At 34.5% G+C, this 25,012-nt stretch overlaps 2 protein-coding genes across 2 annotated transcripts; both read left to right on the top strand.

Moving 5' to 3' along the window:
- The first annotated feature begins 949 nt into the window (after positions 1–949).
- On the top strand, positions 950–12,504 carry LOC136275538 (uncharacterized). The gene is made up of 4 exons (XM_066085031.1): positions 950–1,057; positions 2,342–4,069; positions 8,669–9,661; positions 12,248–12,504. The coding sequence occupies exons 2-4, from the start codon at positions 2,374–2,376 to the stop codon at positions 12,280–12,282; spliced, it is 2,724 nt and encodes a 907-aa protein (XP_065941103.1). The 5' UTR covers positions 950–1,057; positions 2,342–2,373; the 3' UTR covers positions 12,283–12,504.
- A 1,850-nt stretch (positions 12,505–14,354) lies between these two features.
- LOC117692931 (uncharacterized) lies at positions 14,355–24,589 on the top strand. Its single transcript, XM_066085030.1, has 3 exons — positions 14,355–14,571; positions 16,258–17,985; positions 23,485–24,589. The coding sequence occupies exons 2-3, from the start codon at positions 16,290–16,292 to the stop codon at positions 24,489–24,491; spliced, it is 2,703 nt and encodes a 900-aa protein (XP_065941102.1). The 5' UTR covers positions 14,355–14,571; positions 16,258–16,289; the 3' UTR covers positions 24,492–24,589.
- Positions 24,590–25,012: the final 423 nt, after the last annotated feature.

Below are 25,012 nucleotides of genomic sequence, written 5' to 3'. Positions count from 1 at the left end.
CTGTGACAACTGTTAGTGAAACAACGCCACTTAATGATATGAATATCATTTATGCGTAGGAATTGCAGCTCCATGTGCTATAAATTAATGCATTAAGAGTTAACGTTTCCAACTGCTAATGGTATATCGCTGCTTGTTTATTAAGCGTAACAAATGCACAGCAGCCCTAAAACTGAATAAAACAAAGTCATAACTATTCTCACAATGGCTAATGATACAAACTGTTTATCATTATGCGTTCTAGTTGCACCCTTTAATGATACATAACTGTTAAATTGAATAAAACAACACATTTATAGACTTTTTTCTTAAGTTTGCTTTAATAAGTCATTTTTTTTCTATGTACCTGTACTGTATTTATATGAGGTCTGCTTCAAGAATGAAACTTATAAAATCAGACAGGCAAACAAACAGATAGATAGATAGATAGATAGATAGATAAATTTCTAATGTTAAGCAAATTTAGGAAAATGGAAAGCTGTTGTGTTTTTTTTTTTTACAATTGAAGTGCATTCAAATTTACAAAGTATCATTACATGGTGCGACTGCAACGCTTAAAAGTTTGTATCATTGGCTGTTGAGTGTGTAGATATATTCTTGTTTCATTAAGCGTTTATGACGCTTAACATGATACAGTTCTATCATTTAGCGGCGATTTATCATTGGCAGTCAGAAATGTAATCTGTTAATGCAATTTAATATAATGTTTATACCATTAGGCGTTGCTATCTATATCATAAAGCGGCGTGTGGATCATTAAGAGTTCTTACGTACATGCACCACCCCTACCACGGAATACGAATAAATGAAAAAGAAATTTGTGTATATAGAATTAATAACGTATGACATTTTAAACTTGAAAGCATGTCAAAAAGTATAACAGTAAAATAGAACAGTGCCGAGAAATCCTGGCGCTAAAACGCTCTGCTACCGTTGAGAGAAAGTGTCACGGTGACCATGGTGACAACAATCAACAATTGGAATTTTCAAAATGAAAGTTGAGACAAGCTATGTCAATATATTTATATAAAGGATATATGCTCATTCGAAGAGAAAGGTAAAAACTCACAAAACAGTGTGTGCTGCACTATGATTTGCTACCTTGCCTTTGTGTTCAATATCATCGAAACGACAGTCTCGAATTGTCTCTAGCTTATCTTACGTCAGTATAAAAGTAGTAGAGTATATTGTTGTGGTTACTGTTTTTTTTAAAACAAAGAGGGTTTTTATATCATATTTGTAGTTTGATTTTTTTTTCACTTGAGAGGTAGGGGGAGATATACAGAGAGAAAAACGACACTAACATAAAAACTGATTGAGCAGTACTAGTGGTATTGATTGTGTTTTGTAACGAATAAAAGATTATTTAATTTCCAGTTTAACGATTTGACGAAAAAAGAAATCTCAGGTTGGAAATGTAGCATATTATATCCAATGGCGTTCTAACATGATTTTAACATAATTTCTCAATCTACTAAAATAAATCGTCCCCCGTCTCCAAAAAAGCAAATTACTCTACCAATCGATGCTTACAATAGTGCAACTATACCTTGACTGAAATCTGCAAACAATTTGTTACTAAAATTATAAATGGTTATTCACACGTTGGGTAAGAAATTGGATATATTGAGGCACCACACATAAATTTTGCAAACAGACAAACGAAATTCTTCGTGTCGTGTTCTTACATTTATGTAGATGGTTCTATGAGCTTAAAACTATACTCACTATGCTTGGATAATTATAGATACAAATAAATGCACATCAAATCTACAAACATTGGTCAAGAAGAAGGAGTCGTTTTTAAAACTCGTACATAGGAACTCCAACACAGCATGCTGATATTAGTACACTTAATTCAACAAAGTTTGCAGATTTTCTCCACAGCAGCAGGTGGAAGAGAACGTAATCAAAAGGAAACTAATTTTAATCCCCATATGCTCATGGAATATCACTTGAATGAAAAAAAATTACAAAGTGTGGGTCGGTCTCCGTCAGTTAGTGTTTATTTCTCCATTTCTCAGCTGTGACCCATTTAACATTTAATACATTTTATTAACTACTTGCACTGGAAGGTATTGTACTAAAGTGTTTGTACTTTTGCTCTTGCTTGCAAATTCATAACATCGATACGAACTTCTACTTAAAATAATTTTAACAAGCGTGTAATGGTTTAAATCCTTCAAGAAATATTGACTTATGCACAACGCATCTTTTTGATTGTTTAATTGTTTGATCATTCATCATGCAGTATGGAAATTCTTGAGTAGAGCAATATCCCTTTAAATATGAAAATATGCACATTTCTTTGTCATAATGTTTTCTTATTTTCATCCCACAGGTTGCCTAATTACGACCTAGACTCTCTACATCATGAATTTATCAAGCACCCTATATACCGTACGTCAGTGTTCTGTGTGTCCAGGGGACGCAGAGTACCATTGTGAATCATGTCCATGTGATTTTTGCCTCCTGTGTAAAGAGAAGCATTTAACAGATCTCAAGACAATAGACCATCAGTTGGTGATATACCCTGAACAATTTAATTGCATTCCAACGAACGAATTGTGTATAAGACATCCCAGCTACGTATATAGTATGTATTGTGAACCTTGTGAAGTCCCTGTCTGCTATCTGTGTTCAGAGCATAGAACACACCGGTGGATGGATCTTCAAAGAGCTTATAAAACAAAGCAGCAACAGCACAGAAGAATCATTCAAACAATCAGAAGTGAGGCTCTCTTTTACAGACCTGTTTTCCTGGCAGGAATCAAAGCTGATATCAAGACCTATCAAATGGAGTTTTCTCTCAATCATTCATCGATATTAACAAAGACCCAGAAACTAAAAAATCGCATTGATAAAAGCTTAAAGAATGTTGATTTCAAACACAGATGTTTAAAACAGAGGTTAGAAGCGTATAGGTGTATTTCCAGCCACCAGAGATTTGAACAGATGTATCAACAGTCAGCATTCATTCCTCTACAGTTCATTTTATCCACAAAGGGAATCCGCCTCTCCAATATACATCCTACACTCCACACCATCGAGCTTTTAATGTCTGGGTCACTCGACAAGAAAGGTGTGACTGAGATATTGAATGCAATCAAAATCAAAGAGAGAGGAAAGCGACGCATAAGAAATGATCAGTTGCTGACCATGATGTCCGCTCCTGAGGTACATAAATCTCTCACATTGACAAGTGTTAATAGTTGTGATCACATTTCTTGTGTTACATCATACTTGGTTTGGATCAAACGTAGGAAGAAGCTTATCTTAACAAATACAGCAGGCAAAAATCTACATTGTAGGGATGATCTATGTATTAATTTACAATGTGGAGCACATACAGTGAACAGTGAGAGTGAAATGATTTACATAGATAAAGATAATAACGTTAACAAACTATCAAAAAACATGGAAACAATTACCACATTTATAAAATCAACCGCCTCAGTGTTTGGACCACGGTGTCTGTACTGGTCCCCGGTCAGTGGCGATCTACTTGTAGGCGTGTCACTTAAGGATACTGATGACGAATCGATGGAACTTTCTGGAATGTTTGCTAAATATAAACCAGCAATAGACATAGTTGAAAGATACAACCAGACCGGACAACTAATTCAAACAATTGAATGCGACAACACAGATGACCCATACCTGATTTGTAACTACAAGTATCCTAATTATATAACAGAAAATAACAATGGGGATATTGTGGTTTCCTACCGTACCGATAGTTCTGATTACGGCTCTGTATTGGTGAGCGATCGTGGAGGAAAACATCGTTTCTATTACAAAGGACCTCCATCAGGATCAAGAATAGATTCGCGTGGAGTCTGTACTGACGCGCTGTCACATATTCTGGTCTGTGATGGCATAACTAATACAGTACAGATGTTAGACTGTGACGGTCAGTTCCTGTCACATCTTCTGATAAGACCATCAGGGATATTCTTACCACATAGCCTGAGTTATGATGTCAACACCCACCGTCTATGGGTTGGATCCGAAAGAAATAACAAACTGTGTGTTTTTAGATACATAACCCGAAAGGACACTCTGGCAGGTAAGTCTGATTAATTACATGTACTCGAGTGGGTGGTTTTTTTTTTCAGGATTAAAATGCTTTTTGTTATTTTGCTATAAAGTTATCTGAATTTTCTGACATGTTAATATGGATGTTAATTAATGTTCCTTTGGGTATCATTGGGGTGTAATATGATATCCTTAGGTTTCATTTGGGTATCACTTTGGTTCTGTGAGTTTTCAAGGTACCAATGTGGTTCTACTATTTGCAAAATGCTGGATATATATAATAAAATGCTGCGCACGAAAATTTACCAAATTATATTCTTTAAAACAACTCTGCATAAACAATATTCCTTTTGCATAGTTTCAAATAATTTAACTAATTCAAGTTGAAATTATGTAAAAAGATATCTTTTATAAGAATTTTGTGCTTTTGCTTCCCTGATTTTTTTTTTCGTTTTATCGCAAGCATTGCTTTTCAACATAAAAAAAACGATCTCTCTTGATATATAGCGTTTATTATGATTACATATTTATACAATGGCAAGTATACGTATTTATATAAAAAAGCAAAATATGTGGTTTCTATTTAAGATACAAAGATATCTTTCCGTGATCTTTTATTCTTCAGTAGTTTTCCTTTGGAATATATTATTTTGTTTATGTACTTGTAATATATATATATATATATATATATATATATATATATATATATATATATATATATATATATATATATATATATATATATATATATAATTTCCCAATACAACAACAAATAAATCGGCACAGTTTTAAATAATTAAAATAAAATAAATATCCAGAATAAAATCACAAATTGATCCTATTAACCGCAAACGTTTTCGCCATTCCAGGCATGAGTTTTACTAAGCTTCTTATCTTACGCAAAAATATTATTACTTAAGAACTTCGTAAGTTTTAAGTTAAGATAAGAATGTTCTGTTTTACTAACGTGTTCGTAAGTTTTATTCGTAACCTTAACTTACGAAACGTTCGCAAGTTTCCGTAATGAAACTCTCTAATAACGGAGGTGTGAATATTCGTAGTTATGAACGCTGCGCAAGCGCAGAGGGCACTTTCGTTTTCGCGGCTATTTACATTTTATCGTCTGCGAAACTGTTTTGAACAATGGAGAAAGAATAGGTTTACGATATAAAGAAATGATAAATAAATATGTTTAACCCGTATGAGTGTGGAGAGTGAATGTATATGTGTGTAACTTTGTAATGAATTATCATGAAAAGCTACATGTAAATGTTTTATTCATTAAATTGCCCAGACTGTTCATTCATTCATTCTAATTATCTTTATTTCCTGCCATAGGAGATTGCATGAAGAATAACATTTTAACACAAATAATAAATACAGCACATGAGTTACAAAGTTGATAGAAGTTATAGTGAAAAAAGGAATATAATTAAATGGAGTAAAGTAAAGGACTATATATGATATGGGCCTAAAATGGCCCCCTAAAAGGAATATCATTATTTTACTGTAATTCTTTGTTTTCTTTGTACAGATATATATGTGATGTTTAAACTTAATGTTAATATTGATTCAAGTGCCCACAATTTAGAAATACGGCATTGTAAAGACAACCTTTTCCCGCCATTTTGGCATTTTAATAATTTTCAAGCAGTTTTTCTTTCATGAAACATAGAGCGCATGCTTGAACCAACAACATATTTTAATCAGAGATGTATCTATCCAAGTCTAATAAGTGACAAAAAATTTGTCCTGGTTCAAGCATGCGCTCTATATTTCCCATTCGTAAAAAGATAAGAAAAATGTCAATTTTCGACTAATTTTGATTGAATTATAGAAAAAGCGTCACTTCTGACGTCATATACTGCAAGTGAGTGCAAAAAAATCAAACAAATTTGTGAAAAATATATTTTATTTCAATTCTTCTAAATTATAACATAACATTTTATTGTACCCAAAACACTTTAAAAAATGGTGAATTATGGGGGCCAAATTTAACTCTTATCATATATAGTTCTTTACGATATTCATTGTATACTGAATATGGTGATCGGTTCATGATATGAAATCCAGTAAATAGGACCTGCACTCAGTTCCATAAATTGGTAACTATATGTTTCTGTCATTGCTGTAAATAGGTTTATTGATATTTATTACCGTAAATATTTCTGATCATTTGGAATTTATAGTTTAAATATAAATTATCAAATTATCGCTCTTTGCTGATAATAGTAAATATATGTTTTATGTCAATGTCTGTGCGATGTTTGTGTTTGTTTTGTCTTTGTCGTGTGCTTATATGTTTTATGTATGTGTTGTTCTATTGTGATTTCCTGCAATTACCATATTCCTACAATTTATTGAAAAAGGAATCGAACCCTACAAAATCGACTTGGTGTTATTATGTCATCTGCATCAAGACCCGGTTACAATACATGTACTAATAATTAAATGAAATAAAGACTTTTCAAAGATAAAAAACATTATTTGATGCGGGGGAGGGTGGGGGGGGGGGGGGCGAAAAGGTTCAGAATTTTTTAACCAGACATTAACACAAGTAGCGGATAAAAGTGTCATATACATTTATATCGGCTACCCCATTAGGCTTAACACAATTTTATAGGTCTATTCATTTAGTTAAAAAAAGTCCATGACAAAAAAGCTTATCTTCTTTTATTTCTTTAATACTGTATTCATTTATTTCCTTGATCACCATTAATTTGCTATATTATGATTAATACTTGAACTATAATATTGCTTAGTATGGGTATGGAAATATATTCTAACTATACTTGACTGTCAACAAAAAATGATATGAATTTTACACAATAAATCAAAAAATTATTTATATATCTTTTAGGCAATATTTATTTTAAATTTGTATGGTTCATCACACACAATCTTGTTAAAGGGGAACAAGTCGATAAAGTAATAATACAGTTGTGCCCCTTTTGTTTACTCTTCATCCTTCTTTCAAAATAGTGGACAAATAGAAATATTTGTAAGGATATCATTCTGAATCATTCTTTGAACATAACCAACATAGTAAGTGTATTTTTTTTTTATCAATATCATGAGTGTGATGTTTTATGATATTAATATTTTGTAAGAATTTGATTGATAGGATGCTTTACAAGTCCAGCTTCATTTAGAATTTCCTCTTTTATTTTCTTTAAAGGTCATATCCATAAAATTATCTGGATGTGAGCTGGAATGGCATGCGACCTCAAAGGTTGTGGTTGTATGAAGTCTTTGACATCGTCTGTCAGCTGCAGAATAACTCGCCTTGGAAACCTATATCGCCCAATTAGCTCGCTGTCGGTCAACAATATTTTAAAAGAACTTGACTCCTGTCTCTGAAAACGCGTTCACGACGCAAAGCCTTGTCTTCATTTTCTCTCAAAACTTCAATAAACAATAAGCAGGCGGCCATTTTTATTCATTTATTTAGAAAAATACGAAAAATTCTTAACTTAGAGTAGCCCATAGGCTGTCGTAAGTTACGACGATATTTTTGACGTAACTTAAAGTTAAGAAGTTTGGTAAAACAGATATTCATCGTAACTTACGGTTACGATGAAATCTTAAACTTAAGAAGCTTAGTAAAACTCATGCCTGGCTCTTCATGCAGTTATGTACAAATGACTAATATGTAACGTAGTAACGTCAATAAGCAAAAGTTCATTGTGACGTCATAATAACGTTAAAGTATAGCGGAAAGTTAGAGTTACAAAGCAAAAAGGCGCTTAAAAAATAATAATCGCAAATATTACAAATGATTCAATTATATCACATGCATATAATAAATTTTTCACTGAGTGCGATTAAGTTTTGGTTTAAATAATTTAATAAAGTGGTCTTCCTTGGCTAAGCGCAGTGTTTCATTTTCATTTGGAAGTTTATAAAATGGGAATAGGGTAAATTTTCCCAGGCCGCATTCAGCAAAATGTTCACAGCATGGAGTATTACGAACACTCGGGTCTTTAATCTGTTGCTTGTGGACACTAAACGCGCGTTTAGTGTCCACAAGCAACAGATTAAAGACCCGAGTGTTCGTAATACTTCATGCTGTGAACATTTTGCTGAATGCGGCCTGGGAAAATTTACCCTATTCCCATTTTATAAACTTCCAAATGAAAATGAAACACTGCGCTGAGCCAAAGAAGACCACTTTATTAAATTATTTAAACCAAAACTTAATCGCACTCAGTGAAAAATTTATTATATGCATGTGATATAATTGAATCATTTGTAATATTTGCGATTATTATTTTTTAAGCGCCTTTTTGCTTTGTGACTCTAACTTTCCGCTACTGTAACGTTATTATGACGTCACAATGAACTTTTGCTTATTGACGTTACTACGTTACATATTAGTCATTTGTACATAACTGCCTGAAGAGCCAGGAATGCCGAAAACGTTTGCGGTTAATAGGATCAATTTGTGATTTTATTCTTGATATTTATTATTTTTAAATTATATATATATATATATATATATATATATATATATATATATATATATATATATATATATATATATATATATATATATCAAGACTCTATATGGGAACCACAGTGTGTGTTCTGCTCTCCGTCCACTGGGGATCTAAAGATTTTTTTTTTTTAGACCAAAATAAACGTCCTGATGTGATGGATTCAATAGTTGAAATCCCAGCCATTAAGACACAAGGAGATGTGTGTCTTCTGAAACTGGTGTATCTCTTTGAGTTACTTGAAAAAATGATTATGCCTGGTAATAGATTTTGTACCCACATTTCCCTTTTGACTACAAGCCGGGCCTGGGTCAGTGACGGGTCAGACAATCTTTACTTAATGAGCATTACAGGTAAAATTCTATATCGCATAATCAATTTGCTTTATGGAAGCTCAGGATCTCATACGATTAACGGCGGGTGTGAACTTATTTATATAGACACGGACTATAACATCAATAAACTAACAAAAGATATGAGAACATGCTCTGTATTCATTAAGAAATTAAAAGACTCTATATGGGAACCACAGTGTGTGTTCTGCTCTCCGTCCACTGGGGATCTACTGGTGGGGATGTGTACTAACGATCTAGACATAGGCAAGGTAACCCGGTACAACAAGAGCGGACAATTGACACAAACTATACAACACGACATCACAGGACTAGAACTATATTACAAACCAAGCTTTATAACAGAGAACAGCAATGGGGATGTCGTGGTGGCAGACTATGACATTGAGTCATCAATCTTTAACCCCGAGTCTGGTGCTGTAGTCGTGACAGAGCGTTGTGGAAAGTATCGTTTCTCGTATACAGGACATCCACCAGGATCAGGAATACAGCCAAGAGGAATCTGTACCGACACGCTATCAAACATTCTGGTGTGTGACGACAGAACCCAAGAACTACATATTTTAAACAGTGACGGTCAGTTTCTGTCCAGTCATCAGCTACCATCATCTTATTTTTACCTAAGCAGCGTTAGCTACGATGCTGATACCTACTGTCTTTGGGTTTGCTTCGACGGCGCGATTTATGTCTATAAGTGTATATCGCTGCAGGACTCAAAAACAGGTTGTGGAGGTTCGGAGGAAAAGTCACTAAAGAAACAACATGGAAAAAGAGGTATGAAACTCTTTAATCCTAATTAAATGAAAACAGTTTTTCGATGTCGACAACGGTTTTACTAAAACCTTTCATTTCAATTAAAAAATATTATTCATACAATGACGGTAAAGACCACCCGAGCGAGAGAGAGAGAGAGAGAGAGAGAGAGAGAGAGAGAGAGAGAGAGAGAGAGAGAGACAGAGAGAGAGAGAGAGAGAGAGAGAGAGAGAGAGAGAGAGAGAGCGGGTAGGTTTTAAAAGGCAACTCCGAGTTTAATGACCGTCAAAATTATGATCAATTTAATAACTGTTTATTTTTATGAAAACAGTGCTGAATATTAATACCAAGTGAATGTGTTCACCAAGATTTTATTTTTCTACTTCGGAATCGACTCGATTTTTGAAGCCGCCGTACCATGGTATCACGTGACAGTTAAAAATAGATCACTTTTTTACCTTAACAAAAAATCAAAAAGTGTAACACTACCCCGAAGTTCATTTGTATGTTTGCTACAATAATTCGATCGGCAATTAGTTCATGTTTATTAGTATTACTGCTAGAATCCTATTGTTAATCGCATAAATGAAATATTGTAAATATTTATCGGAAACCCTCTCAATTTCTATAATTTCATTGAAAATACTACGTATTTTACATTTAAAACAACGAAGCACGGGATTCTAGCAGCACTTTTCAAGTAGTTTATGTCATATACTGTTGATATTTACCAAAGTCATCTTGCATAATATCCGGGGTAGTGTTACACTTTTGCCTTTTTTGTACACACTGACAGAGGAAAGGCTGGTCAAGCCATATAAATGTCGATCTGCTTACCTTATAAAACTCGCTGAATAAACAAAATATCCATGTCTGTATTATCCTGATTATATCCTAACTGACACTCATCTAAATCTTAGGCATCTGTATTGAATAAGTCTTATTTCGGCATTGTTTACACTGCATTCCGATGATTTGTCTCCCGACATGATCTTCACTATTAAACATGCTTGTGACGTCATCAATGATAATTATACGTTATAGAGAGAAATCGAAGATATATTCAGTTAGAAGAGTTTCTAGTGATATTCTATGCCTGTAGTTTTTATAATTTAAACCAGAGATACAGTTAAAATCGACATGTTTTGAATAAAATATGACATCATGCTGCTTATTGTGACGTCATATTGATCAGGGGAATTTGATCGCTGAGAGTTGCCTTATCATACCCGCGAGCTAGCTAGAGAGAGAGAGAGTAAATAAACAAATTGTTTTTTGATCATTTAAACCAGCAATCATGAAAGCTTTAGAATTGCAGTATTATAACATTGCACATGCACACGCGTCAGCAACCTATAGAAAGGCTCACAGAAACCACCAATGAAATCATTGTAACACCAAGGTAAAGAAAATGTGTCATTAAGAAGGCTAGGCTGCCAGCAAAGTAGCAACCAGATTTTAGCTAATCTATAGATTATATATTTGTCCTATCTTTAAAGGATGACTGCACTTAGCACCGGGTTTCGGGTCCTTTTCGGTGGCTTCTGTTGCGTTTATTTCTTAACCTAATATCACTTTTTTAATTGTTTTTTAGTCAATTTCCAACATCAATTAAGATTTTAGACTGTGATACAATAACCTCATTCTATGTTTTTCTCCTATCAACTTTCGAAAAAAGGAACATTTTCGCATATATGCCCTTGATCAAACATAAGATTGATATAAATAAGCATGAGAGGTGGTGCTGACATAATCAGATTAATGGTACTAAAATTATACGCATGAATACCAATGCTATGTATACAATTTATGTGATCCCTCTTTCACCATATCTATTCTATATGGTACGAGTATAATATTTACTCTCGTTTCAACAATTAGACCATGCCCATGTTAGTACAGAAGACTTTAAATCAATGCTTGACAACTTAACGTGTTCGGAAACATTATCCTAGTTAGCACATGACATGCTTCCTTATACATCACGCGATAGAATTTTGCATTCACAAAGTTACCTGAGGTAAGAAATCACGTGATGAATTATAATATTCAACATGCATCAGCCCTTGTTACAACAGGGAAAGCGAAAGTAAGAAGAAGCAGTTTTTTCATTTAAATCATGAACGCGTGTTTGTCTATTTTTCTACCCCCCCCCCCTTTGATATAACTTAGATAATGCAAATATACAACTACTGTTAAACGGAGAACAATAGACAAACATGCGCTGACTTTGTACGAAGTTAGTATAAAAGTAGGCCTCTTCATTATCGTATGGAGATTGAAGAAATCGTTATGCCCCCTGCCTATGAAAACAAATTCGTATTTGGTAACAATATACTTTTATTGAACGCTACTACGTAAAGTTGCAGTTCAGATGTTGACCATTTCTGCAATTGAAAGAAAAAAATCTTTTTAAAGGTTTATTTTCTCGCAAACATCGCATGTCCTTAATTAAGTGCAGTCATCCTTTGGTTCTTTTCTATATCTAATTTAGCGCTCCTTTTTTAAAGGAGATTATTATAGCCTCAAAATGGCCACGGTCATTTTGAATATAGTACACTTTTCACTTAATATATATGTTGTAATATATTGACAATTTTTTTGTAGATGCTGATTTAAACTGTTCTACATGGAGTGGCTGATCCAACGTGGAATCAGTTCAACAAATGTGAAAGTTTAAATTATGAATGTAAATTCAGTATATGTTTTCATAATTTACTCTTTTAATTAAAATTTATCTGTGTTACATGTGTTTACATAATTATGCAGCGCGTGATTGATTTATATGTTTGTTTACCGGTATAATGCATTTACTGTTCAGTCGAGAATGCTAGCCTGTAGGTTTAATAAACAAAATTCATTTCTTTTCTCTCGTCTCATTCATTTTCATGCAAACGACCGTTTTGGAGGAAAAAAAGTAGTTGAACAATGTATTAAATAAATGTAAAGAAAGCGTATTTTTGTAACAAATATCCTTTAATCTAATTAAAGACGAAAAGATAAGAATTTTCTCGTAATATTTAGATCTACTCGACTAGTACTAAAAACTTTATAGTATTATATAAATCCAACGATACAGCTTTCTAAAGTCAACCTTCACTCTGGTCAACGAGAGTTTGTTGCTATGAATTTATATGTCATCTCAACACATTACAGTATACAGGGTTATTTTTGCTCGGGCCTTTTTTTTTTTACATTTGCAAACAGTTTTGCTCTTAATTTTGCCCGCCGCCAACAATGAGGGAAATAGGATTGAAAATAATCTGGTCCAAATATTTTCCGGTATATGGTATCAAGTACTCAACAACGTTAATTGCAATCAGTTTTCTCTTGTTTTATTACAATGTAATTAACACCTAATTGTGACTCACGGAAAATGAAAGATGAAATGAAAGATGTTCACACTCATCAGATACATTTTGTCCAGTTCTTATGTTAGAGGAACGATTGACATTAATGCTTGGGATATCAAAGGTTGTCCTTTGTACAAGTGATGGTTGACAAAACAAAGTTTATGAAATATTAAATGTAAATCAAAACAACCAAAACAATATATAGTTACAGATTCTGGTTTCGTCAGATATAAAACGCCACTTCTAAACAAGGATAGTACTTATTTAAACACAATTAAACCATTTTTGTTACGTAATCCTTTGTTCCTTAATTTTTACTTTTATACAAGATATAATTCTTCTTAATTTAAAAACAATCCAATAAGTTACCTTTAGGTGCCTGTTAGAAAACTGTCCATTCTTTAAAAAATGAACAAAGACAGGTAAAACTGTTAACTTATTAGATGTCTATAGGTAAGTTGAATACAGAAGAGATCACATTTGAAAAAAACCCAGATTTAATGTTTAACACCTTAAGAATGGGGTACTAGCACGACACAGCCAAGAAACACTTAAAACTAGTCAAGATTACCCTGTATAATATATATCTACTCCATTTTTCAGAATCAACTTTTTCCAAGGCATTCAACACATTTTAACAGGTACTGATCAGCAACGTTTACGTCAACTATTGTTTTATGGTAGTCCTTATTATGTACTTAATATCAATGTTAAAGTACGTGAGACAGTACACTATTGCATCAACAAAACGCTACGTCTAAATATCATTGAAAAAGATAAGTAGTCTTACTAAACCAGTATCAGCAGTTTTTTCTTTCTTTAATTAATGTTTGTTTTCTTTTTCCCATTTATATCCTTTATATACTTTGATTGTATATACTCAACATGTTAAGTTTGACCTTGCTGTAGAGAGAAAACTAAAAAAAAAAAGGCTTTGGCTGCTGCATTTTACATTCAAGCTTTTTGAATAAAATTTGTTTAGAAAAGAATAAGAAATTAAACAATCTGCAGGGTAACGAGAGGACGCAATATTCGATTAATATAAAAAGACGGTAATCCTTTTATCTGCAGAAAAATAACATGTACGGCAATGTGAGAGATATAACCTCAAAAGTAAAAATATCATAGAGTGCTAAATTTTAATTATATCCGAATTATCTGTGTCCGTCGGTGTGTTGATAAGGCTGAACAAAAATCAGAGATTAGCCGTTGACGATGTCAACTGCTGATACAATAATTCATAGCATTAGGCGTTGCATCACTCACGGTTATTAACATGTATTAACAAACATGTACTTTTCCAACCACGATACACGAATAAATAAAAAAGAAGACTATATTAAGAAATTAAATAACGTATGATATGTAAAACTCGAAAGTATGCCAAAAAGTATTAAGACGAAAAGGAATAGTGCCGAAAAATCCTGGCGACAAGACGCACTGCTACCGTTGATAGAAAGTGTCACAGTGACCATGGTGACAACAATCAACAATTCGAATTTTTAAAGTGAAAGTTCAGACTACCAATGTACAAATATTTTTTTTAAAGGATATAGGCCTATGATCATTTGAAAAAAGGTAACAATTCACAAAACCGTGTATGTTGTACTAGATATGCTACATTTGTATATGTACCTTACCTTTGTGTACACTATAATCGAAATGATAGTCTAGAATTTCCTCTAGCTTATCTTACTTCAATATAAAAGTAGCAAAGTACATTATTGTGGTTACTGCTTCCAAATATATTTTTCTATAGATTAATATGTTTTACGGTGCTACCGTTCTGGCGAGCGCAGCAAGAATTACACATACCTTGCATCAATGTCAACCTAGTGTTATTTAGGTATCAACGAATGTCAAAAAATGTTTGAGAGAGTACTGCTGTACAAAAAGTATGCCAATGGTACTAATTTTTAAATTAATGGTTATCATCGGATACATACAGCGCAACCAGAGAGAGAGAGAGAGAGAGAGAGAGAGAGAGAGATCGAGAGAGAGAGAAGAGAGAGAGAGAGAGAGAGAGAGAGAGAGAGAGAGAGAGAGAGAGAGAGTGAGACCGGTCCCTGTTTGTAGGTTGTGTAATTTAATTCCCACTTTCAAATTTAATGGTCTGACTGTAAGCAATATATACATCAATTTTTTAACTGTTTTTTTTTCATTTTATTCCTTATTATTTAGTTCAAAATGTCCTATTGTTTATTTCCTTCCTACTGATATACTTATCTGCCCACTGTACATGCATGCACAATTAGCTTAAAAATGGATCGATATGACAGTAAAGTGTGGTTCTTGCTAGTATATATTTATATAATCTCTATATAAAATAAATAAAAACAAATCATATGTCAATGAGGCAGGTATCGCAGTCTATACTGATATAGCTTGTACACCCATTACAGATGCGAGAGCACTTTGACGTCATCTTGGAGCTCGCTAAGAACCAGTGTGCGCGGGAAAAAGAACGAGCTAAACCTACAGTTCATCAAACAAAAATCTTTGTCTACGTCCCATAATGCTCTCTAATGTTTTCACCCGTGGTGCTATGCCAAAAATGGCCGACTTTCAACTCGTAATTTACGGTGTTTTAAGGTTTGAAGACACGTTTAGAGTACTGCATATGCTTTGGCGAGACTCAAGAGGTTTGTTAGTTCCTTCCATACCTTCGTATTGAGTCGAGATGCGTAAACAAAGTCAAACAAAGTTATGGATGACGTCACAGTGCACTTGTGCTATTTTTCCTGCGATAAATTTAGAGGTGGGCCAAACATCTGTAATGCGTGTACTAGCTATTTCAGTATAGACTGCGATACATGTACCTGTCTCATTGACATATGATTTGTTTGCTCGCTAAGAAAACTTCAATCCCCAGATGCTGATACGAATAACACTAAAGTGAAAAAATCGGAAAATTATAAAGTGTGGGTCTGGGTCAGATATAGTGTTTGGGTCCTTCTATTCCCTACTTGCACTTGAATGTATTGTAGTAAAGTGTGTCTTCTTCTGCTTGCAGACTTATAAACGACATGAATGTCTAGTTAAACAAATTTTAACAAGCCCATAAGAGATGAAATCCTTTAAGAAAATCTTGATTTAGCACCTTTTTGGTTGTTTAATTTTACGACCTGCCCTCATGAAGTATGGAAATTCTTGATTAGAGCAATATATAAATATGTTGTATTGAATTCAATTTAACATTCAATATGTTTCACACAAATGGACATTTCTGTGTTAAAGTGTTTTCTTTTTTTTCATCACGCGCAGGTAATCTGATTACGACCTAGACTCTCCACATCATGAATTTATCGAGCTCCCCATATATCGTACGTCAGTGTTCTGGGTGTCCAGGGGACGCAGAGTACTATTGTGAATCTTGTCCATCTGATCTGTGCCGCCAATGTAAAGAGAAGCATATAACAGATCTCAAGACAATAGACCATCAGTTGGTGATATACCCTGAACAATTTAATTGCATTCCAACGAACGAATTGTGTATAAGACATCCCAGCTACGTATATAGCATGTATTGTGAACCTTGTGAAGTTCCTGTCTGCTATCTGTGTTCAGAGCATAGAACACACCGGTGGATGGATCTTCAAAGAGCTTATAAAACAAAGCAACAACAGCACAGAAGAATCATTCAAACCATCAGATGTGAGGCTCTCTTTTACAGAGCCGTTCTCCTGGCAGGAATCAAAGCTGATATCAAAACCTATCAAATGGAGTTTTCTTTCAATCAGTCATCGATATTAACAAAGACCCAGAAACTAAAGAATCGCATAGATAAAAGGTTAAAGAATGTTGATTTGAAACACAGATGTTTAAAACAGAAGTTAGAAGCCTATAGGTGTATTTCCAGCCACCAGAGATTTGAACAGATTTATCAACAGTCAGCATTCATTCCTCTACAGTTTATTTTATCTACAAAAGCAATCGGCCTATCCTATATACATCTTACACTCCACACCATCAAGTTTTTAATGTCTGGGTCACTCGACAAGAAAGGTGTGACTGAGATATTGAATGCAATCAAAACCAAAAAGAGAGGAAAGCGACGCATAAAAAATGATCAGTTGCTGACCCTAATGTCTGCTCCTGAGGTACATAAATCTCTCACAGTGACAAGTGTTGATAGTTGTGATCACATTTCTTGTGTTACATCAGACTTGGTTTGGGTTAAACGTAGGAAGAAGCTTATCCTAACAAATACAGCAGGTGAAAATCTACATTGTAGGGATGATATATGTATTGATTTCCCATGTGGAGCACATACAGTGAACAGTGAGAGTGAAATGATTTACATAGATAAAGATAATAACGTTAACAAACTATCAAAAAACATGGAAACAATTACCACATTTATAAAATCAACCGCCTCAGTGTTTGGACCACGGTGTCTGTACTGGTCCCCGGTCAGTGGCGATCTACTTGTCGGCGTGTCACTTAAGGATACTGATGACGAATGGATGGAACTTTTTGGAATGGGTGCTTTATATATACCAGCAACAGACATAGTTGAAAGGTACAACCAGGACGGACAACTAATTCAAACAATTGAAAGTGACAACACAGATGACCCATACATAATTTTAAACTACATGTATCCTTATTATATAACAGAAAATAACAATGGAGATATTGTGGTTTCTTACAGTACCGATAGTCCTGAATACGGTTCTGTATTGGTGAGAGATCGTGGAGGAAAACATCGTTTTAATTACAAAGGCCCTCCATCAGGATCAAGAATAGATCCGCGAGGAGTCTGTATTGACGCGCTGTCACGTATTCTGGTCTGTGATTGTAAAACTAATACAGTACAAATGTTAGACTGTGACGGTCAGTTCCTTTCACATCTTCTGATAAGACCATCCGGGTTATTCTCACCATGTAGCCTGAGTTATGATGTCAACACTCACCGTCTATGGGTTGGATCCGAAAGAAACAACAAAGTATGTGTTTTTAGATACATAACCCGAAAACACACTCTGGCGGGTAAGTCTGATTAATTACATGAATTAAAGTGGGTGTTTTCAGAAATAATATGCTTTTTGTTATTTTGCTATAAAGTTATCTGAATTTTCTGACATGTTGATTTGGATGATAATAGTCCAGTTCCGCAATACCGATTTCGGATAAAATGTCCGTCATCATTTTTGGCGTTACTTACGATGCGGAAGTTACTTCCGAGGAGTTCAATATCGATATCGACTTGTGATTTATTGCCGCTGTGCGTTGTTTTAAGCATACCTTGTGTCGAGTGTGGCTTACAGTTCGAAGATTTAACAAGGTAAGCGTTAGTCTTGAACTGTTTTGAACATTTCTTGTTGACATTTGCAATGTTTACACCGTTGAACCATAGAATTGTTAACAAGTTATTAAGGCTGTCAACAAATACACCAGCAGCTTTAGTCCGAAATAACTGACGTTTTCCTGGCTTTTTTACTATTTTTATAGTTTACTTGCAATGGCATGTAACATATCAAAATCGTGAAAAAAGCGTGGAAAACGTAAGATATTTCGGACTACAGTTGCTAGTAAAATGCAAGCAGTGGCAGTTGACAAAACAATACGGCCCTTCTCAGGGCCACACATACGTTTCGAAAAGCTACCATCTTTATACAACAACACATGAAGTAAATTACCGTGTGTACTGGTTGTGTCATTAAATTTCACATTTAAGAAATAAATTGTTTGAGACATTTACTAATGCAATTACACATACATTTATGGGTAAAGTTGTAAATGCTTATTGATTATATTAAAGCAGGTGTCTCTTTTTCTTTATAGACATGTCATCAGATTCGGAAATAGAGAATGAAACCAATCCATCATTAGATGAGCTTAAAACATGAAAAGTGATGGAACACTGAAGGAATGGTTCACAAAAAAAAAGGAATGAAAAAATTGGCAACAAAGATATTTTTATAAACAGAATTTACAGGGGGATGAAAGACTCTAGATTCTGATGAATCTTGCGACAATGACAGTGAAGCTAACTGCAGTGAATGTCTACCTATACATCTCGTCAACGAAAATTGGAAAATTAGTGAAAATAATAATATTCCTGATATGACAATCAAAGATGTGGATGCATACTTTTTACATCACAAGAATCCAGCAACTGGAGGTTTGACAAAATTTGAAAGACAAATGAAAAAGCCAAAAAAATCAGCAATGAAGGATTTGTTAAGGACATTGAATATAATGAACTACAAAAGGAATCCACATATTGTTACATTAGATGCTATTGTATGCCATCAATGCGACAACATGTCATGATTGGTAACCATGGCAAGACTGCAGAATTTTATTCCCTGCATGTATGTGTCCAGAAAACATATGGCTATATTCTCCAAGCAGCTCGTAATTGCAAAACATGTGCAGCTGGACTTTGTGCACACATTGGTGCTTTACTTTATACATTAGTAAAAACTAAAAAAGCATGCACTAATAATGAACGCAGATGGGACTGCCCAGACCTCTAGGTAGCCAAGTCCAATGCGAGTATGTGATATTAGTTTTTATAAAACTGATAAAAAGAATCCAGTTGAAAAGGTGAAGCCTTATCCGGGTGAATACCAAGCTTGACCATGCGGAGAGGATGGTGAATCTTTTCTACAAGAAATATTAAATGGTTTAAAGAACATATATCCCAAAGTGTCTTATATCAAACTTTAACGGCAGAACCAGCTGACATAAGTTCTTTTTTAAAACTTTTTATTCCTGATTTCATGTATGCAGGTCACATGGATATAAACTCACAAAAATGTTAAGATATTTTATCAAATTTTCTCTCAAACTTAAAGCTTACTAATGAAGTATGTCAAAATTTGGAAAAGGGCACAAGGGGCCAACAAATTAACAACAACTGGAGAGAGGCAAGAAGTTGTCTTATTACTGCCTCAGTTATGGGCGAGGTTGTGAAACGTATATCTACTAAACCAGACAATCTTCGAGGATACATAACAATCCAAGAAACTGTTAGAAGCATCGAAAACAGACGTAAATATGAATCTGTGGCCGTAGAACATTATGCTAAAAACACATGGGAAAATGCAAAACAGTACAGATTGAAGCCAGAAGTCTTCTTGTCAATCCAAAATATCTGTATTTAGGAGCAAGTATCGATGGCTTTGTCATTTATGAGAATTGTGGAACTGGATTAATTGAAGTTAAGTGTTCATACGGCTCTGAAAGAAGTGAAGTGCCTTATCGGCATATGTTACCTATGGAATGCGGTAAGGATGACAATTTTTTTTTGTACAGAAAGCAATGGAGAATTGTTCCTTAAAGAACATCATAATTACATGTATCAAATACAAGGTCAATTAGCTGTCTATGAACTGGAATGGGTAGACTTTGTTGTATGGACAAACAAAGGAATAAGTGTTCAGAGAATACCCTTTTCATATGAAAGGTGGGAGAAAATGTTGCCAAGATTAAAAGCATTCTACTTGAATGGAATCCTACCCGAGCTATTTTCCAGTAGAGTAAGGCGTGGTATTTCTTTATACTGACTGTGTCATTTAGCCATCATGAAAACCAACAATCAAAATGGACATTAAATAAATTTTTTAATCAATTTTTGGTGTCTTTATATATTCAAACAGTTTTCAAAACAATTACATAACAGATAAATACCCAGTATATTTAGCAAGCAAAGGATAGTAACTGGGTTAAAACTCAACAAATCTTAAAAAAGAAAATTCAGTATTCACAAGAACTCAATATAAATATTGGTATGACATGATATGTTAGTCAGAGTAATTTATTTGACACAATTACTTTAGTTTTACTGTAGAAGAGGTGGTAATAAGTTGCAAATGGTCAATGATACACGTGTAACTATTATTTGCTCAGCAAGATGTGCCTCTGAAAGTGGTACCACTGAATTTTATATTTGAAAATTTTTCACTTGCCCCATTTTCATTTGGACTACTATTCTACCAGAAGCAATATGAGCAGTTTTAAAAAATTCTGATGAAGACATTTGACTCGTTGTTGACATTCTAGGGTGTACATTTAAACCAATATTTGCTGGAAGTAGATCATCTATGGTAAAACCTTTGTCTGCCATAATAACATCACCAGGTGACAATTTTGATATTAAATCATCATTCTGTACAATATGCCTATCAGATGCATTCCCTCCCCATAATCTTGATACAAATAATACCATTCCATTTGGGGTAACTCCTTTGAGTATCTTAAAGGTGTTATGGTGCTTATACTCGGACCATGTTAACCACTGACATGCAAGAAAAGATGGCCTTTATACAAAAAACTCAGTGCAATCAACAACTACATTGTATGCGAGTATCTGAATGATTATTAAAATGTCTTGGTAAATTAGCAAGTATTTGTTCTCTTGTAGGCCATGCTATCAAACCCTTACTATGGTCATATATAGAATCAACACAAGTGTTCAATATTCTAGAAACAGTACTTTTTGATATTCTAAAAATATCGGCTAAATGTTCTTGGTTTAGTCCATGTCTGAGTCTCATGCATGTAAGTAGAAATTCATCAATTGGTCGAAGTAATCTTCTCTTTCCTGGTTTTTGATGTCCCTCTTGATGATATCGTTTGTCCCCCATTGACCGACTTTCACCTTCCCAATAGTTTAGTTTCTCTACACCATGTTTCCGAAGTGTCAAAATGAACATCCAGAATACTTGAAATGTTGGAAAACCTGACGTGTAAATTAATCGAACCTTTTCATCACTGTCCTTGATGTCCTCATAGATCATTCTAGGTAATCACACTGCACAGCAACGTCGCTGGTTATGGAGAAAGAAAGACCTACTTGTACTCCCACTTCATTGCTGTAAAACTCTTTACATGTACTAGACTAAATACACTTATTAGCAGTGTTTGATGATACAGCTAAACACTTTTGTTCGGGTGAAATTTCCATCACAGATTCATCTTCAAAAATTGTTTAGAGATAAAGAAAGTTCTGAGGAACAAGTCATACATGCAGTATCACTGGACTCAGACACGGTAGTATTTACCGGTATGTTGCTGTTAAAATATGTGTGTTTTGTAAGTGGTCTTCTTTCCTTAGTTTGTTTTACTGGTTTTGATGGACATAGGCGTCGGAACCGGGGGGGCTAGGGGGGGCTTAGCCCCCCCCACTTTTTTTGCAAAGTTATACCTAACCATTAGAAACATAGCATGATAGAGGGTTCAGCCCCCCCACTTTTTCTCGCAGGAAAAATTATTGTTCCTAAATTTACCTTGAAAGATTGAGAAGTTAGATTCAGAAGCATACTAGCCCCCCCACCCCCCCCCCCCCCCCCCCCCACGGATTAGGAATTTTATGATTTTGGAAAAAAAATTGGGGTAAGTAATTTTTTTTTTTGGAAGTATAGGTATACTCCCCCCCCCCCCCCCCCCACGGATTAGGATTTCCATGATTTTGGGAATTACTTTTTTCTCAATATTTCTGAGGATTAGTCTAGCCCCCCCACTTTCAATTTGCTTCCGACGCCTATGATGGAAATACATGTTGGTACCGATTCTTCTGTGAATGTGCCTTCAAAATGCGCACTACATATTTTTAAACTGACACTAAGACAAAATTGGCCCTCACTGTCTTAACTTTGCTTGTCCATTGGCAATTAATTTGAGCTTTTTTCTGGGACATAGGGAATCTGCGAAGAATTACTTTGGAACCGTTTTCCAGAACTGAATCGAAGGTGTTATGACACAAGGGAATGCAGCAATATATTTTACCCATCCTATAAAAAAAAACTACACATTTTTTTCATATGGGTTTCAATATCTATACTAAATAATAATCATGACCGAGATTAGTACTACTAAATAGAGGAACACCGTGTGTTAAAAAAAAGCCCTTACCTGTATTTTCTGTGCACTTGAGCGTGAACTCCCCGGAAGTAAATAGCACATTAAAAAATTCAAAACCGAAAACGATATTTCACGTAAAATAGTCATTGCGGAACCGGACTATTAATGTTTCTTTCAGTATCATTTGGGTTAAATATGGTATACTTAGGTTGCATGTGGGTATCACTTTGGTTCTGTGGCCTATCGAGGTACCGATGTGGTTTTACTATTTGCCAAAAAGCTAGATTTATATCATAAAATGCCGCGCACAAAAATTAACCAAATTATATTCTTCAAAACAACTCTGCATCAAAAATGTTCCTTAAGCACAGTTTCAAATAGTTTACAATTCAAGTTGAAATGTTTATGTAAAAAAGGTATTAGAATTTGGTGTTTTTACTTCCCTTAATTTTTTTTATCGCAAACATTGATTGCTTTTAGACATAAAAAGTCGACCTCTTTTGATTTATAACGATTTTTGTGATTACGTAATTTAAACAATTGTAAGTATTTATAAAAAAGTAAAACATGTGGTTCGTTTTTAAGATGCAAAGATAACCTTTAGTAATTGTTCAGTAAAATTACTTTTGAATAAATAATTTTGCTTATGTACTTAAAATATGTATATTTAATTTCTAGACCAAGATAAACGCCATGATGTGATGGAGTCACTAGGTGAAATACCAGCCATTAAGACACAAGGGAATATGTGTCTGCTGAAACTGGTGCTTCCCTTTAAGTTACTTGATAAAATAATTATGCCTGATGATCTTAATTGTACCCACATTTCCCTATTGACTGCAAGCCGGGCCTGGGTCAGTGACTCGTTAGGCAATCTTTACTTAACAAGCAAAACAAGTAAAATTCTACATCGCATAGTCAATTTGCTTTATGGAAGCTCAGGATCACATACGGTTAACGGCAAGTGTGAACCTATTTATATAGACACGGACTATAACATCAATAAACTAACAAAAGATTTGAGAGCATGCTCTGTATTCATTAGGAAAATAAAAGACTCTATATGGAAACCACGGTGTGTGTTCTGCTTCCTGTCCACTGGGGATCTACTGGTGGGGATGTATTCTAACAATCTAGACAGAGGCAAGGTAACCCGGTACAACCAAAGCGGACAACTGACGCAAACCATACAAGACGACGGCACAGGACTGGAACTATATTACAAACCAAGCTTTATAACAGATAACAACAATGGGGATGTCGTGGTGTCAGACTCTGAAAGGTCAGGCTATTACTCTGCGTCTGGTGCTGTAGTTGTGACAGATCGTTGTGGAAAGTATCGTTTCTCGTATACAGGACATCCACCAGGATCAGGAATACGACCAAGAGGAATCTGTACCGACGCGCTATCAAACATTGTGGTGTGTGATGATAGAACCCAAGAACTACATATTTTAAACAGTGACGGTCAGTTTCTGTCCCTTCATCTGCCACCATCATCATATTTTCAACTACGCAGCGTTAGTTACGATGTCGATACCTACTGTCTTTGGGTTTGCTTTGACGGCAAGCTTCATGTCTATAAGTATATATCGCTGCGGGACTCACAAACAGGTGGTGAAGGTTTGGAGGAAAAGTTTGTGAGCAAACAACATGGAAAAAGTGATATGGCAGCAAGTTTTTAATCTTCATTTAATGAAAACAGTTTCTTGATGTTGACAATAAATAGTTTTACTTATAACTTTCATTCGAATTTAAGAATTTTACCAATATAATGACCGTAAAGATGATATATATATATATATAGAGAGAGAGAGAGAGAGAGAGAGAGAGAGAGAGAGAGAGAGTAAAAAAACCCAATAAACTGGGTTTTTTTTAATTCAAAGAAGCAATCATGAAAGCTTTAGCATTGCAGTATGATTACAATGCACATGTACAAGCGTTAGCGCACTATAGAAATACTCACAGAAACCACCAATGAAATCATGGTGTTATGAGGTTAAGAAAAAGCGTCAATAAGGAGCGTAGGCGGTCAGCAAAGTAGCCACCGGCCACCAGATTTAAGCTAATCTATAGATTCTGCCTTAGCTTTAAATTTGTTTATTTTTTTTAAATCTTCATTCAGAGCTCTTTTTTAAAGGAGATCATTAAAGTCTCAAAATGGCCACGACCATTTTGTAGTTAATATATGAAATGTATAAATATC

The sequence above is a fragment of the Magallana gigas genome, chromosome 5 (assembly GCF_963853765.1).
Source record: "Magallana gigas chromosome 5, xbMagGiga1.1, whole genome shotgun sequence".
Taxonomy (NCBI): Eukaryota; Metazoa; Mollusca; class Bivalvia; order Ostreida; family Ostreidae; genus Magallana; species Magallana gigas.
The sequence above is the reverse complement of the archived record's forward strand: the minus strand, read 5'-3'. Positions and strand labels throughout refer to the sequence as shown.

Bases quoted from the DNA above. Each gene is read 5' to 3' on its own strand.
- LOC136275538 (XM_066085031.1), top strand. From the start codon at position 2,374: ATGAATTTATCAAGCACCCTATATACCGTACGTCAGTGTTCTGTGTGT. The intron at 4,070-8,668 runs GTAAGTCTGATT...TTTTTTTTTTAG, and splicing joins CCGAAAGGACACTCTGGCAG to ACCAAAATAAACGTCCTGAT. The intron at 9,662-12,247 runs GTATGAAACTCT...ATTTTTTTGTAG, and splicing joins GAAACAACATGGAAAAAGAG to ATGCTGATTTAAACTGTTCT.
- LOC117692931 (XM_066085030.1), top strand. From the start codon at position 16,290: ATGAATTTATCGAGCTCCCCATATATCGTACGTCAGTGTTCTGGGTGT. The intron at 17,986-23,484 runs GTAAGTCTGATT...TTTAATTTCTAG, and splicing joins CCGAAAACACACTCTGGCGG to ACCAAGATAAACGCCATGAT.